Raw genomic sequence first — 17,720 nt, 5'->3', positions numbered from 1 at the left:
TTCTCATTACCAGCAGCAATTCCAATTCCCATGGATTCCCCTACCAACTGCCTGTTTCTAAAAATTCCTATTCTACTCTTTCTTCCACAGTCTTAGTTAGCTCCTTGATAGGAATGTCCAAAGTAACATCCCTTTGTGAAGACCAGAGACTCGAGGTTTCTGCTAAATGTAGGTGAATTTCCTTTTTGGCCGTGTTTACATCCATATCTCCTAAACATCCTAATTTTAAAATGGAAGGAAAGGAAAGGAACAGAAGAGGGAGGGGGGGAAGAGAGGAAGGAAGGGGGAAGGGAAGGAGAAACGGAGGGAGAGAAAGAAGAGGATACAGGGGAGAAGGCTGTGGAAAGAGAAAGAAATATGATTCCTAGAGTCTAGAAAGCATCAAACCACAGAAACTCTAAAAGGAAGGAGGAGGAGAAAGAATCATACGTGGGTGGATATGACAAAGTCTGTTTAAAGACCTAGCAGAACTTGATATCAGACGATGTGAACAAAAGTTTCCTTCCAAGTGACTTCCAGGACATATTATTAAATGAGAAAAAAAGGATACAAAAGCATATACAGTATGCTGCAATTTGAGTAAGACAGAAGGAAAATCAGAAAATAAATATACACATACATAATATGTATATATGTATACATATGTATGCATAATTTGGGGTGGGGGTTGTTTGTTGTTGTTCTTGCAAAAAGAAAATCAGTAAGGACAAACCAGAAACTAACGAATATGGTTACTTACAGCAAGTATACAGGAAAGAAGTAGAGGGAAAAGGAATGAGGCTTCTCTGCATGTACCTTTTGAATCATGAACATTTTTCACACACTCAAAAAACGAGATTAAGTCAAAACCTGAATATGGAAACAAATGGGTCTATCAAAGTGAAACGTAATTACATAAAAAAATGTAATTACATAGAAAATAAAAAACACTTCAACTCTGACTATACTCCCTTAGAGACCATAATGGACTTAGTTACTGTGCAATCAAGGACAGGTTACTACTAAGAAAATTCAATTTTCACAACTGCAAAATGGGCATAATAGTACCTATTTCAGGACTGTTGTGAAGACTGAGATAATCTATATAAAGTGCTCAACATAACTTCTAACAAAGGGTAAGTATTCAATCATATTACTTAGATTAGGAAGAAAAGCTAACCACAACTTCCATGGTATCCAACCAGACTGATACAGAGAGGGTCAAATAGTTAACAAATTCTGTGATATTCAAAAATGCAATAATTCTAACTTTCTGGGGGAAAAAATGCCATTTCAAACAACGAATTTATGAACGAACTTGTGGACTACCACACAAAGATAGAGATCCCTTATATTATGAACATGTTTTTAAAAAAATTCATATGCAGTACACTAGTTTAACATATTTCAGATTATAAGGCACTGGCCTCATTTTAACAGAGTAAATGAAGTAGAAAATGAATTAAACTGCTTCCACAAATGAATGACCAAGATAATAAGAAAACCACTGCCTAAATTTTCTTATAAATTCAAATTTGAGGTTTAACATGTTATCAAAGTATATAAATAATTAGAATCCTAGCATGTTTATTTCTTATACACAGCTCCAGCTACCTTTCAACTGCAATTAAATGTATCCCTTTATTAAGTTAGGCTGCCAGTGATGATCATTCAAACAAATACTTTTTGTTTTGGGTCCATTCTAGATGCTATGGACACAACTACTAACAAAAACAGTCTTTTCCTTCATTTGGGGACCAGAGAGGATTAAATAAATATGCAAAGGGGAGGATTAAACAAATACACAAAAATAGAATAATGTGGGTAGACAATGACAAAGATGGAGAAGAGGTGACATCTGAGACTAATGAAAAAGAGGTAACAGCCACGGAAATGGGAAGAAAGCCCTGCACAGAAGGAAACGCAAATGTAAAAGTCCTGTGGCAGGCACAAGCTTGGCAGGATCAAAGGAAAGAAAAAAACGCCACTCTGGCTGAAGCATAGTAAACAAAAGGCAGAACAGGAGATGAGGTCAAACAGAATGGCAGGAATGGCATCACCTAGGTTGTCAACACTTTGTCTTTCAGATCAGGAACTTAAAAACTTTTTTGGTAAAGGACCAAACAGGAAATATTTTTGCCTCAGTAGGCCACAGTCTCTGTTGCAACTCTTAACTCTGCTTTGTAGTGTGAAAGACAATGTGTAAATGAATGAGCGCAGCTATGTTTCAACAAAAATGTATTAACACTGAAATCTGAATTTTATATAATGCCCACATATTAAAACATTCTTTTGACTTTTTTTCAGCCATTTAAAAAATGAAGTAGAAAGTAGAGTTTTACATTTTAAAAATGTAAAACTCATTCTTAGCTCACAGAACATACAAAGAGAAGAGAAGAGGCAGGCTGGATTTGGCCCACAAGCCACAGCTTCCTGACCCCAGTTTTAGATTTAAAATCCTCTGTGGCATTTAACAGCACCAAGTACAATATGAGACAAGAAATGCCCTCAATGGGCCGGGCGCGGTAGCTCACGTCTGTAATCCCAGCACTTTGGGAGGCCAAGGCGGGTGGATCACAAGGTCAAGAGATCGAGACCATCCAGGCCAACATGGTGAAAACCCGTCTCTACTAAAAATACAAAAATTAGCTGGGCACAGTAGCACATGCCTGTAGTCCCAGCTACTCGGGAGGCTGAGACAGGAGAATTGCTTGAACCCAGGAGGCAGAGGTTGCAGTGAGCCAAGATTGCGCCACTGCTCTCCAGCCTGGGTGACAGAGCAAGACTCCGTCTCAAAAAAAAAAAAAAAAGAAAGAAAGAAATGCCCTCAATGAAATCTTCTATTTTACTTTTATAACCTTGTCATTTTATTTTCAGAAAAGGCAAATAAGCAACTATGTCTACAGCAAGGAACGCAGAAACTTGATACATTTACCCTACACTAAAGGTAACCTAGAGGAGTTTTTTGTCTCTTTATGTTAGGGACCAAGGTACTCAGCACAGTTCTGGAATAGTAGGCCTTCAAAAAACACTTGGTGAGTAAATAAATAAACAAACAGATTCCAGTCATTGTCAATATGTCTATAAACTTTCTGTCATGAGAAATCAGGAGTAAAAGCTGTGTTTGCAGATCCTCCACTAGTCTGTGAATCCAAAAAAGGCACTCCTCTGGGAGGGCACACAGTTTTAAACAATTCTCTTTATGCTCTACCTCTAAGGAGGTAAAGGGTTTTTTTTTTTTAAAGGTACCCCCTCCATTACTCCCAGCAGATGTAACACTTTGAGTATAACTGAACACCATCCTTGTGCAAAAAAATACATGTTCCTTCCTCTGCTAGACTCAGCCCCATATACATTAGGGCCAAGGCTTGGCCAGCCAACCATAGACTGGACTTCAGGCCACAGTAGATCATAGGCAACCAATCACAAGCAGTGATTCTAGGTATTTAATACAAAAATCTTTAAATACAAATTACCACTAGTCTGCAAAATTTGTCAGAGTATCTCAATATCTAAAACCAGATGTCCAAAGAGACTGAAAATAAGTAACCAGACAGTAGGCTTCTTCACAATAAAAGAAAAAACAGCCCTACCATCAAACTTGGACTTTTTAATAAAACATGTACATTTGCATCACTCTAATCAGCAATCAAAAAACTGAGTTTTTATCATAAAAATTCTGGCTAAAATCCGCCATCAACTATTATAACAACCATCTGAAATAGCTTTGATAAACCTGATGCTTGCCTTATTTGATTAAGGCACATGACAAACGAATATACAGAGAGTACTGAAATTTTTGTGGTTACCCTGTCAAGAAAATCTAGCTTCCATAAAATTATTTCGTATTGACTATAAAAGTTCCTTTCTCCTGTGTAACACAAGTAAGGATTAATAAAACTGATATAACTGAATAAAATACCAATATATCAGTGCATACTAACGCAGATTTTGCTTAGCACAAACCATTTTTGCTTTTCTACTGAAAGCAGAAGAATCAAAGGACAAAAGCCACGTAATTCTGAGTCATGTACAAGACACCAAAAAGAATACAAAGAAAGTACTAACCAGAAATCTTTTTCTAAAATAAAAAAGGTACCAAAATTTATTGCTGTTCGAAGGGTCTGCAGTTTCTTCTTCAGGTTCGTTGTTCTTCACAAGTTAATCTTCTGACCACCTCCTTTTCTCCCCTATGTCCTCAAAACAATAACTCACATTCCTTGTTCCATTGGGTTCCCCCGTTAGATCCAGGTTCAATGCACATTCAACTACGTAGCCTTCTCTTCCCTTTGAGAGGTGCCCAGTACCTGTGCATTTACTCTACACTAAAGGTAACCCAGAGCAGTTTTTTGTCTCTTTATATTAGGGACCAAGGTGCTCAGCACTGTTCTGGAATAGTAGGCCTTCAAACACTTAGTGAATAAATAAATAAACAAACAGATTCCAGCCATTCTCAACATGTCTATAAACCTTCTGTCACAAGAAATCAGGAGTAAAAGCTGTCTTTGCAGATCCTCTGTACCTCGGATAACTCTCTAGACACAGCCACTACTCAGCCCTTCTCCGATCCTACACGTTTACTTTTTCTGCCTATCCACTCTGTTCTCATAATGTGCCAATCTCTTAAGAAGCCTCTGAAGAGAACTACTCCAAAATTACTGAAATTTAAGTACTTCATCTAAATCCTCATAACATACTTCCTATACTTTCCCTGTGACATTTTTAAACTTCTTCCCTATATTACAGTCATCCTTGTACATGACTAATATTCCACAATGGATCATAAATTGAGGGTAAAGTCTGTGTACAATTTGTATGTTAATTTTCCAATGTACCTACCATAGTGCCTTACACAGAGCAGATATCCAGTAGGTCTTGGAATAAATATATGAAATATATAAAATGCTTCTATGGAAAGACAAATAAGGAACAAAACTCAAACTTTTCAGAACTTACTATCCCAGGAAATTCACTTTTTTCAAGAAGTTTTCAGCAGTATTTCTTGCCCTTTCGCTTGTTTTCCTGTGCAGAGATTTGAGACCTCTATCTTTTCCTACTAATTACCCTATCTCCCTGTGATAGGTCATTAAATTATACTTGCACTTTCTCTTCTTTTAGGACTTTCCAAATCAGATGCCCTACTATTCAATTTTCTCTTTCCCGTCATCAGTAGAAATACCATGATGGTGCTATCCATTTATTAACATGCACACCTTGTCAATCTTCCTTTCAAAGGTAGTTCCGGTGAAACAAGGTGGAAAGGAGTATAGAATAATGTAAGAAATAAAGAATTTGTGTATCTGGCTATACCCAGTCCTTTCATTTCAGGAAATTTCTATACTTCCAAGCTTCTCTCTTTTATAAAACCCAAATTAAATACTGTTGACCTATGAAGTATCTAAAATTTAGTTCAAAAAAGGGCATTCAATAAATGGAAGTTACTATTACAGGACAGTTAATATTAGTATAATTATCTATTACACAGTCTATATACTACTTTAAATATAACAACCCCAATTTATTTCTGCATTTTTTTAAAGTTGACAATAAGAAATTGGCAGTTCATTATATAAAATGGTTTGAATGTGGTTTTCTTAAGCAGATGACAACCCACATCAAAGTGTCCTTCTTACCTCACTGCCCTGCATGGTCTTTGCTGGATTAGCAGAAGGGATGGCAGCATTCAGCTCAGGCTCTGGCTTACACAAAAGCACGATGGTGTCACGATGAGACTGGTAACATTCTTTCACTTGTCCATCTGCCTGCACAGCTTTATCTAAAACTGTTCTGAAGTTGGTTCCCTCTGGGAGAAAATAAAAGTTTGCAGAGCACAGAAGTGATTCTAACAGCAACGTTTATCGGCTGGTTATATGTTGAGTTCTAGTCTCCAACTTTACTTATCCTCCCCTTCTATAGACCCCAATTCACTTAATAATAAAAACAGCTCCTGACAGTCTTTGCGTTCTCATTTTTAGAAAGATGACAAAATCACTTATAAAATCAAAAGCACAGCTATACCTTAAAATACATTTGGTGGTTACTATCTGCCAAATAAAAGTTAATTAATATTAATCTTTTCCTATAACTCATGAATGAAGAAGAAATCATTCTCTCCAAAAATTGGTCCATTTATTTTAAAAGTATTCCTCTGTCAAAAGAGCAATGTGACTTAAAAAAAAAAGATTTTTAGAAAAATCTCAATAATATACGAACTTTTTACAAAGATAAATAAAACTAATCTCCAGCCACCATGAAGATAGCATTTATCTCAGCAAGCACAAAATCTTAATAATCAAAGTCTTAAGAAGCATAAATTTGGCCTCAAAATAACTTAAAGCTCATTTTTTTTTTTTTACCACCCAGGATTCACTACTAAATGAAAAAAATTACAAAGCCATAAATGTAATATGCTCTCATTTATGTTTTTAAAATATGCGCAGGGGCCAGGCATGGTGATTCAAGCCTGTAATCTCATCACTTTGGGAAGTGGAGGCAGGTGGATCACTTGAGCCCAGGAGTTCAAGACAAGCCAGGGCAACATGGTAAAACCTCGTCTCTGCAAAAAATACAAAAATTAGCCAGGCATGGTAGCACATGTCTACAGTGTCAGCTACTCAGGAGGTTGAGGTAGAAGGATTGCCTGAGCCCTGGAGGTTGGGGCTGCAGCGAGCTGTGATCCTGCCACTGCACTCCAGCCTGAGTGACACAGCGAGACCTTGTCTCAAAAAAAATAAATAAAATAAAATATGCACAGAGTTTGGAATAGAAAATGAAAGTTGGAGGATCATTTTAACTTTTCACTTTATACCCTTCTTAAAAATCTGTACTTCTGACAATTGGCAGATTACTTTTGTGAACTTTTTAAATCTTTATACTAAAACTGGGGAAAAACAGTTTCGGTAAAAATGAATTTACAACTGAGCCTAATTTAATCAAGCAAAAATGTGGGTCGAAATTGGGAATTTATTCAAATGAAGGTCATTTATACACATTTTTACCTGCTCTTAAAGGCTTATACAGTTCATTGGATGGTGTCCTTTGCCAACGTTCCTTAAATTTTGCTCTTAAATCATTATCGGTTGCTTCTTCTTCATCCAACAACCTTAATGACTTTAAAAGGAAGCAAAAAGAACCCTGAAATGTCATTTCTGGTATAAAAACTTTAATACATTTAATAAATGTTCATACACAATATAAGTGAGAATTTGGTGAGATAGGAATACTAGGTTAGAATATAAATCGACTTTTTTCTTGCAGACATCTAAGTTATAATGCATTTAACAAAAAGTCTTATAAATTTAAGGGTGAATTAGCTATCACCTTTCTCAGTTAAAAAAAAAAAAGGAGGAATAAATAAGAGACTATCTACATCCATATATCAATTTAAAGAAAGTTTTAAGATTAAAATAAATAAATAGAAGCCATAAACAAAAGAAAGGGGAAAACTGATCAATTACATTAAAAAATATAAAATTTAGACTTTCATTCCAATACAACAAACAGAAAATTATGTTTAATATATTTTTAAATGCCTTTTTAATGCACAGATAAGATGACAGGATAGTAGGGGGCCAGAAACACAAGGAAATACTAATCTACCAGTAGACACAGTGCTAGCACCAACAATGTATGACAATCCCTGATAGCTTAGGACAAAGAATAGCAAACTTGTGTCAAACACCACAGAGTAAACATTTTAGGTTTTGTGGGCCACAGTATATGGTACACAGAATTCTTCTTTTTTGACAATGCTCTAAAAAAGATAAAAATTATCCTTAACTAGTGAACCACACAAAAGTAGGCCACAAGCTAGCACTGGCCCACCATCCATAGTTCACCAGCTGTGTAGTTCACCATTGACTTGGATTGTGAATTTAGAACATGAAAAGTCAACAAGAAACATAGGTAGGGACAATAAAAGGTGAGAGGTCAGATCAAAAGCACTCTCCACCCTCAAACTGGTATACTTCCAAACAGGTGATTCTCAGTGGATGAATTTTTAAAACAGAAAACTGCCCTACAGAAGAAAACATGCCTGTCTGGACCTTGGCTCTAAAGAAAAAAGAAAAAACAAGAAGTATTATCTGAGATTCCCGATCAAAAGCCTGAACTTGGGACTAGAAACCGCACTATCTGTGTGACACAAAGTCTTAAGATAAATTACTACTATAATTAAAAGATTATAAAAGAAAGGAAAAAACCTCTTAAGTTTGAGGAGGTGCCAGGTATATAATGCCTTTTTATGGCAGAAGCAAACACAAATTCTTTCTAGAATTCACCTTAAACCCAGATCTCAATGAATTCCCACAAATAAGCACAGGAAATATGAATGCACAATCAAAACTCACTGAACACTAAATGCAATTCAGTATTCTGTACTGGATCTTGGAACAGAATGAGGAACACTGGTGGAATAACTGGTAAAATCTGAGTAATAATACTGTACCAATGTCAATTTCCTAGTTTTAACAAATGTGCCATGACCGCATAAGATTTTAACTTTCAGGGAACCTAGGTGAAAAAAATACAGGAACTTTCTACACTAAATTTGCAAAGTCTCTGTAAATCTGAAACTATTTTTTAAAGTTTTAAAAAACAGTAACAAAAAAACTGAACACAAGAGAAAACAAGCCACCATAAGCAAGAATCAGCAAAAATTACAAATCATAGACTCAAACCCACAAAAACTACAGATATTGGAATTATAAGATAAATAATATAAAACAAATATATTTAATATATTTTAAGAAATTAGGGATAAATTAAAGGGTTTAACCTTCCAGGTTAAGACAAATTAAATTAAAAAGAAAAATCTTGCTACATGCTATGTATAAAATAAATCAATAATTACAAAGACTGAACAGTTTGTATGACAGTTGATTTCTCACAGTATACTAGTTTTACACAGTGGTCATTTGAGTTTCATTAGTGTGTACTTACTTACCCTTAAGATAAGAATGAAACCCATTCTCACTCAACCAGAATTTCTCTTATGCTAGAGAAGGCTCTGGGCCACAGTAAATTCACCAAAGTGATGAATACTAACTACACTGTACTAGCATGAGGAAGTCTCCAGTCCCAATCCCTGCTGGACATCAAGGGATCACAGTGTTTATACTTGAAAAGCAAATCTTATAAAACATACCTCATCTAGGATTTCTCTATTTCGTTGCAGTAATTCAGGCAGTTCTTTAATCAACTGATCAACAGTCTGGATGCCTCCCTGTTCAATCACAGATCTGGATTTAGTCAATATAGACTGAGGTACAGTGTCTCCAGACACATCTTCAATTGCTGCTGGAAGATTAAGGGAAGCTAGCACCCTGAAAAAATGAGATACTATGTTATATTGAAGTCTAAAACAATTTAACTCCTCATCAATACTTACTTTATTTAATTTAGTATTCTATAACCAAATCAACAGCAATGGAGTTAGCACCCAGAAAAACTGGATAAGCCCTATCAATTAAAAGCAAAGCAAAGATTAACAGAAAAACAAAAAAAATCAGTGATTGATAAAATTAAGCCAAAATCATTAAAAAATGAAGCCCACAATTCAGAATTAAAAGCCAAAAAATAGGCTGGTGCAGTGGCTCACACCTGTAATCCCAGCACTTTGGGAGGCCCAGACGGGTGGATCACCTGAGGTCAGGAATTCGAGACCAGCCTGGCCAACATGGTGAAACCCCATCTCTACTAAAAGTACAAAAATTAGTCAGGCGTAGTGGTGAGCACCTATAATCCCAGCTACTTGGGAGGCTGAGGCACAAGAATCACCTGAAGCCGGGAGGCGAAGGTTGCAGTGAGCCAAGATCTCACCACTGCATTCCAGCCTGGGCGACAGAGTGAGACTCTGTCTCGGGAAAAAAAAAAAAAAAAAAAGTCAAAAAATAAGAAAAACTATGACCGCATTAAAATATATTAGGTATCGTTGGCTTACAGTTCAAACTTCTTTCAGTCTAAGTAATTAAAAGTCAAAAATTCTATCCTAAAAAAGCAGTCTTTTATACTTTTGATTGTTACAGCATCTCTAACAAGTCAGAAACAATACACAAAATAGTTATTTTTTTCTTTTATGCTCTCTTTCAACAGAATCAATAGTTATAATTTCACATCATCTAGGCAAAATGTCAACAGAAAATAGATGATCTAAGTATTCATTACAGAATCTTCATCTGTTCTCAGTTTTGTAGCACAGTAACAATTCCTCAGTTATTTCAGTTACATGATGGCGAAGGGAGGTACATATCCCTACCTACTATGTAAAGACAAAAAGGCAAATGAAATGATGTAATACAATGAACTCCTCAGAAAATAAGCTCTGTAAAATCTCAGACTGCCTGTTTATCATATGCTAGAGTAAACTTACATTCCTTTCTTGTTAGAGAAAAATGATGGTAAAATCCATGCATTAATCAAAACTAAAAACATGAAAAGGCAAGCCAACTACAAGAGAAATACAGTTTGGCCCTTGAACAACACAGATTTGAACTACATGAGTCCGTGTACCTGTGGACTTTCACCTCTTTCACCTCTGCCACCTGTAAGACAGCAAGACCAACCCTCCTTCCGCCTCTTCCTCAGCCTACTCAAACTTGAAATAGACAAGGATGAAGACCTTTATGATGATCCATTTCCATTTAATCATAGTAAATATATTTTCTCTTCCTTATGATTTTCTTAATAGCATTTTTTCTCTAGCTTATTTATTATAAGAATATATTATATAATACATATACAAAGTATGTGTTAATTGACTGTTTATGTTATCGGTAAGGCTTCTGGTCAACAGCAGGCTATTAGTAGTTAAGTTTTGGGGACTCAGAAGTTATATGCAGATTTGACTGTGCAGGGGGGTCAGCATCCATAACCCCATGTTGTTCAGGGTCAACTATATTCTCAATTATATGTATCTGACAAAGGACTTGCCTCCAAAATATGTAAAGAACTCTTTAACTATTAAGAAAAACTCAGTTTTAAAAACTGAGAAAAAGATTTCAATAGATACTTTACAGAAAATATATGAATGGCTAGTAAGCACATGAAAAGCTGCTCAGTATCATTAGCAATTAGGAGAATGCAAACTAAATCACAGTGAGATTCTGCTACACACACACTAAAGTAGCTAAAACTAAAAAGACTGACATACCAAGTATTGGTGAGGATGCAGAACAATTGTATTTTCAAACAGTGCAGATAGGATATAAAATGGAACAACCACTTTGGAAAACAACCTGGCAATTTTGTATAAAATTAAATATGCTAACCACACAACCTAACAATTCGTCTCCTAAGTATTTACCCAAGAGAATTAAAATATGTCCACACAAAGATTTATACATGAATGTTCACAGAAACTGAAATGCCCATTAACAGGTAAAAGAGTTAACAAACTGCTCTATAACCATAAAATGGAATACTGCCCTATAACCATAAAATGGAATACTCCTCAGCCATAGAAAAGACTGAAACTGATACACATAATATAGATGAATCTCAAAAACAGTAGCTAAGTGAAAAAGCAAAACACATTCTAAGTATATACTGTACATACTGTAAGTACTGTATATGCATATGCTAGAATGATTACACGTATTTTAAATTGTATAAAAAGTAAAACTAAACTTAAGACAGGGAGCAGATCAATAGCGGCCAGGGGCTAAAAGAAGAAGGACTGGGAAAGGGGCATGAGAGAATTTTTTCAGGGTAACAGTAATGTTCTCTAACTTAATCATAGTGCCGGTTACATGGGTACATACATTTATCAAAACTAAATGACCAAGCATGGTGGCTCATGCCCGTAATCCCAGCACTTTGGGAGGTCAAGGCAGGAGGATCGCTTGAGCCCAGGAGTTCAAGACCAGCCTGGGCAACAAAGTGAGATCTTGTCTCTATAAAAAAATCAAAAAATTAGCCAGGTGTGGTGGCTTGCACCTGTGGCCTCAGCTACACAGGAGGCTGAGGCAGGAGGATCACCTGAGCCCAGAAGGTTGAGACTGCAGTGAGCCATGTTTAGTGTTTACACCACTGCACTCCAGCCTGGTGACAATAAGACCCTGTCCCAAAAAACAAAAAATATATATATATACATAAATATATATATACACACATACACACACACACACACACATATACATATAACAATAATTGAACTGTGCACTTAGAATAGGTGTATTTTGTGTGTGTAAAATATACCTAAAAATTCTTTAAACCAATGAATTATTTTCTTAGTATTCAGTCCATCAGAAACAAAAATTGGTTCAGAACACTAAATGTACCATGTATCTGAGTTCATTTCTACTTCTCATTTCTCCCAAATAAATACCTCTTAAAATACAAATTTTTAGTCCTCATATCCTCACCTTGTTTCTGTAATTTCTTCCAACTATATTTGCTAGAGCTTCATAAATACAGTGTCCAACAAAAATAGTTGTTAAGTGTGTGTCTACATTTTCTATTTTATATACTCTTGACATTTGGCTCTAAGCTCAGAAACTAAAATGTTCATAAACTAAAGAACAACCAAACGGAAAACTTTAGGCTCTAAAATTAAGCTCTACCTACCCATTTGCCAAAGTGGTGGCTTCTCTCATCTGAGCAATTGATCTGTTAACCAAATCGGCTTTCCTCTGATTATAGGCAGCCAAAGACTGCTGTACTGACACAGGAACCATCTTCTCAAACAGATCTAAAATTAGGAAGAGAAATTACAACAAAATTTTAAGACAAAAACCCGAACTGTAAAAGTGACTGTTTATATTTTCTTTCCAATATTCACATAGTCTATAAATATTTATTGTCTATTGACATTTAAAGATCAAAACTAAATCACTATTTAAAGCACAATGATAAAGAGAATTTTTAGATCACTACATTCATGGACAATGGCGACAATGAAAAGTTTCTTCTTTGAATTTAATTTTCTTTAACTTTTCCAGATGTGTTCATCACTGAGTTTGAGGGATCTTCAGTGACACTGTTCATCTGTTGATTAAACTGAATGAGGGGCCGGGAGCAGTGGCTAAGGCCTGTAATCCCAGCACTTTGGGAGGCCGAGGCAGTTGGCTCACCTGAGGTCAGGAGTTCAAGACCAGTCTGGCCAACTTGGCAAAACCCCATCTCTACTAAAAATACAAAAATTAGCCAGTGTAATGCTAGGAGCCTGTAGTCCCAGCTACTGGGGAGGCTGAGGCAGGAGAATCGTCTGAACCCAGGAGGCGGAGGTTGCAGTGAGCCGAGATTGCGCCACTGCACCACAGCCTGGGCAACAGAGCAAGACTCGGTCTCAAAAAAAAAAAAAAATTGACTGAGTGGGTCACGGCAGCAGGATTCCATTTCTGGCTCCAACACTTCCTAGCTATGTGACCTTGAGGAAATTACTTAACCACTCTGTGCATCAGTATCCTCATCAAATAGGGATAATAACAGTACCCATCTCAGGGCACTTCTGAAAACAAATGAGCTAATATTTGTAAAGTGCTTAAAGAGTGCCTGGCACATGGTAAACACTTTGTGTTTGCTAAATAAACATATAATCACCCTTTCCCAGTAACAGAATATTCTCCTTGGAATCTCAGCTAGAGGCTACCATCTGTTGTATACTTCTACAATATAATAACATGTATTTATCTCATACAAATACCACTCCAGAAGTTTACATGTTTAAAGAAATAGGCCGGGCATGGTGGCTCATGCCTGTAATCCAAGCACTTTGGGAGGCTGAGGCAGGTGGATCACCTGAGGTTGGGAGTTCCAGGCCAGCCTGACCAACACGGAGAAACCCCGTCTCTACTAAAAATACAAAACTAGCTGGGCGAGGTGGCAGGCGCCTGTAGTCCCAGCTACTCGGGAGGCTGAGGCAGGAGAATCACTTGAACCCGGGAGGCAGAGGTTGCAGTGAGGGAGACAGCACCATTGCACTCCAGCCTGGGCAACAAGAGCGATACTCCGTCTCAAAAAAAAAAGAAAAGAAAAAAATATATATTTTTGTGGTTTATTTTTATATTTATTTTATTTTATTTATTTATTTATTTATTTTTGAGAAAAGATCTCACTCTGTCACCCAGGCTGGAGTATGGTGGCACGGTCTCAGCTCACTGCAACCTCCACCTCCTGGGCTCAAGCGAGCCTCCCACCTCAGCCTCCAGAGTAGCTAAAGCCACAGGCATGCACCACCATGCCCAGTTAATTTTTTTTTTTTTTTTTGGTAGAGACAGGGTTTCGCCACTTGCGCAGGTGGTCTCTAACTCCTGAGCTCAAGCAATCTACCCATCTCAGCCTCCCAAAGTGCTAGGATTACAGGTGTGAGCCACCACATCCAGCCATATTTGTTTATTTTTAATGGCAGCATCTTAAATAACAAATGTTAAGTTAACAAAATGACAAGTGCTACAGTCTTAATCAAACACACAGTTTCAAGTCTTCTAACTATTGTATACTTTACATATGCTTTATTATTGTTTACTTTCCATCTTAACATTGCACTGGCACAATATTTATTCTCATATTCATTTTAAACAACATGAATACAAATTATATTCAAAGCATACAACAGCAATTATGTGATTTTTAGCTAGGAAAAACAGAGTAAACTAGAGAAAAATGAGATTAAAGTGTGTCTGAATAACTGACATACCAGTAAATTTCTGACTGATGGGTACATTGACTGGGGTAGATTTCACAAGTGTGGCTTTGCCAATAGGATCTAGATCTTTAAGGTCTGGAACTCGATCATGATAAATGAAGTCATTATCCTTCTTTGCTGCAGTAAGGGCACGATTGATTTTGTCAGAAAAATCCTTCACATTAACATATTCATCATAGCGAGATGCCACTGTTTTAATCAGTTCTGCTGCATGCTAAAAAGAAAAACGTCAACAAAAAAAAAAAAAAAGAGGGAGGTGATTTTATTTCTCTTTCCCCACCAAGTATTTAAGCATTGGTTTCAAAAAAAAAATCTTTAATCTGAAGACTTGCATTTCCAGCAATGTGGCTGACAGGATTACCTGGAAATTCTCCGATCACAAAATACCCGAAAACTGAAGGATAATACATAACAGCTATCCCTATAAACACACAGGCAGATTATCAAGATAATAAAAGAAATCCATGAGCCCATCAGTATAAACTGACATTGAAGAAAGCTGGCTGTTGGGTTCTTTCTTTTTTTCCTTCTTTTTTTTAGACAGAGTCTCACTCTGTGACGCCCAGGCTGGAGCACAGTGGTGCGATCTCGGCTCACTGTGACCTCCACCTCCCAGGTTCAAGCAATTCTCCCACTTCAGCCTTCCAAGAAGCTGGAATTACAAGTGTGCACCCCCACACCAAGCTAATTTTTGTATGTTTTGGTAGACATCGGGTTTCATCATATTGGCCAGGCCAGTCTCCAACTCCTGATCTTAAGTGATCTGCCCAACTCAGCTTCCCAAAGTGCTGGGATTACAGGCTTGCGCCACTGTGCCCTGTCTGGCTGTTGGGTTATTTCTACATCCAAAGAATTAGCAATTAAAACTTATTAAAGGCCCTCATGGAGAACTGAAACAAGGGTCTGGAAACCACACAACACAGAGAATTGAGATGCACCTCTTTCACTCCTTCACATGAAGGCAGGAACCTCAAACGGCCTAACTCTCAGTGAAAGGGTGGATCTGAAAAAAATTATCCAACAACACAGGAAGTGAACAACATGTCAACATCAATAAGAATTTTTTTTTAAGTTTGGCCTTATAAAAAAATGAACATAAGCCGCATACAAATTTAGGTGGTATTAGATATAGTGACACCATATAAAATAAAAAGCATTATTAGGGATAAATATAATACATAATCTTTTAATATTTGCCAATTTGCCAGAAAGATGTAAAATTTCTTATATTTTGCATGTAATAGTATCTATATAAACAATTATAATGAGAAATTGACACATTTACCCATAATCAACGTGGAAGATTTTAACATATCTGTCTCAGCAATGGCTGGACCAGATTTTAAAAAAGTGTAAGATTATAGAAGATTTGAGCAACACAATTAACGAGTTTGGTTTACCAGACATAGAGAACACTAGACTCCACAAATAGAGAACATATTATATTCTCAGGCATATAGAAAGCATCTACATCTATAAAATGACCAGATGAAGAGATAAGGCAAGTCTAAAACACCAAAATAACAAGAATACAAAAATGGTTTAATACTAGAAAATCTACTTATATAATTCTCCAAAATAATAAGTTAAAAAATCAAATTTCTCCATAGATGTTGAAAAAGTATTTGATAAAATTCAATATTCTTGATTTTTTAAAATCTTCGTAAAATAGAAATTATAGTTCCTTAACATGATAAAAATCTTAACCTCCAAAGCTGGTATCATGCTTAGAGAAAGATAACCAAAACAAAACAAAAGCTACCCTTCAGTGTAAACTAGGAAACAGGAAATTGCACAAATTTAAATCACTTTTTAAATTTGTAAATCAAATTTGATTTGTAAATGTGGTTGAACCCTCCCCCAAATAGCAAACACTAGTACCAGAACCGTAGGTATGCTATACACAGAGGGGGAAGAAAGGGAAGTGCTAAGGGTGCCACCCTAAGTTAAAACTACTTTAAGCAAATCTGAAAACAACAAAACAGGATGAGAAAACCTTGCCAGGTGACGGTAAAGGCAAAGCCAACTGGCCCCTATCATGCCACCAGGGGACCACAGAAAAAAATGTGACGCTGAGGGGCCTCATCCCAAGAGAGCTGGTGAGAAAAAGAAGTAGACAGATTAACTAAAAAGACAGGGTTGCTAGCGGGAGCAGAAAGAGAGAACAGAAAAGTAGGGAGGGAGAAGAAAGGGCATAAGCACTCAGAAAATGCCAGCAAAATATAAACCCTAAAAGTAGATGCATCAACTTGAAATGCAAAGGCTGTGAGGAATTCAGGGAAGCACAGGTACAGAGGTAGTGGGATTCTTCCTAATCCAGGGTAGGCTTTAAGAGCCAGAGAAGTGGACCTTAGGAGGGAGCCCTTAACACAACGATGCTTGTAAAGCTAACCCTGCCCATTTCCCTGCACAGGAACCCCCAGCAAAATCAATCTCATTCAAACCTAAGTAACTGAAAAGTCAACTCATCTCTCAATACAAAAAAACCATAAGGAAAAAACTGAAAACAAGCAGTATATCTTTCCAGTAGATAATGAAAGCTCACCAAAGAAATATTGCCGCAAAGCAGATGAAAACAGCATGCTAAACACTAAACTAAACTAAAACACTTAAGAACACAATGACAGTACCAAAAGAACAGAGGATTGGATGGCCCAAACCAGAGTGAGTGATAGCCAAATAGCAAAAGAATATGAAACAGGAAGTGACAGAACTCACAAAAGTAAAGAAAAATACAAATTTATTTAAGAAAGCAAGACTGAGACATTTATACAAGGAGCAAAAGGGAAAACAGACATCACAGAAATCATAGTAAAAAACATACAGAACAAGAAAAAGTGAAGAAAACAACACAGAAGTTGGGAAGGAGGAGGCTGTTACAAATTAAAGATTTAGAGGGCATATCAATCAAATGCAAAGTGAGGACTTTGTGTGGATCCTGATTTGAACAAACCAAGACCCCTGAGAAAAAAATCAGGGAAAACTAAACTAGATGTGGATAATACTGGATTATGACTATTAACTACTAATTAATATTAATATTAATTTTGATAGATTGGGATAATGACCCATCTAGCAAAATTTCTTAATTTTTTAA

General features: G+C 36.5%; 1 protein-coding gene across 2 annotated transcripts in view; it reads right to left on the bottom strand.

The window, feature by feature from the left end:
• The window catches only part of PDCD6IP (programmed cell death 6 interacting protein), a 72,121-nt gene that overhangs the window by 15,810 nt on the left and 38,591 nt on the right, over positions 1–17,720 (bottom strand). For both annotated transcript variants that reach the window (XM_009445119.5, XM_001169561.8), the window contains exons 8-12: positions 14,615–14,837; positions 12,544–12,667; positions 9,125–9,302; positions 6,978–7,089; positions 5,613–5,782 (exon numbers count right to left, since the gene is read on the bottom strand). In XM_009445119.5, coding sequence (XP_009443394.1) covers positions 5,613–5,782; positions 6,978–7,089; positions 9,125–9,302; positions 12,544–12,667; positions 14,615–14,837 — 807 coding nt within the window. The remainder of the gene's footprint in view (positions 1–5,612; positions 5,783–6,977; positions 7,090–9,124; positions 9,303–12,543; positions 12,668–14,614; positions 14,838–17,720) is intronic.

The sequence above is a fragment of the Pan troglodytes genome, chromosome 2, assembly GCF_028858775.2.
Source record: "Pan troglodytes isolate AG18354 chromosome 2, NHGRI_mPanTro3-v2.0_pri, whole genome shotgun sequence".
NCBI lineage: Eukaryota > Metazoa > Chordata > Mammalia > Primates > Hominidae > Pan > Pan troglodytes.
The sequence above is the reverse complement of the archived record's forward strand: the minus strand, read 5'-3'. Positions and strand labels throughout refer to the sequence as shown.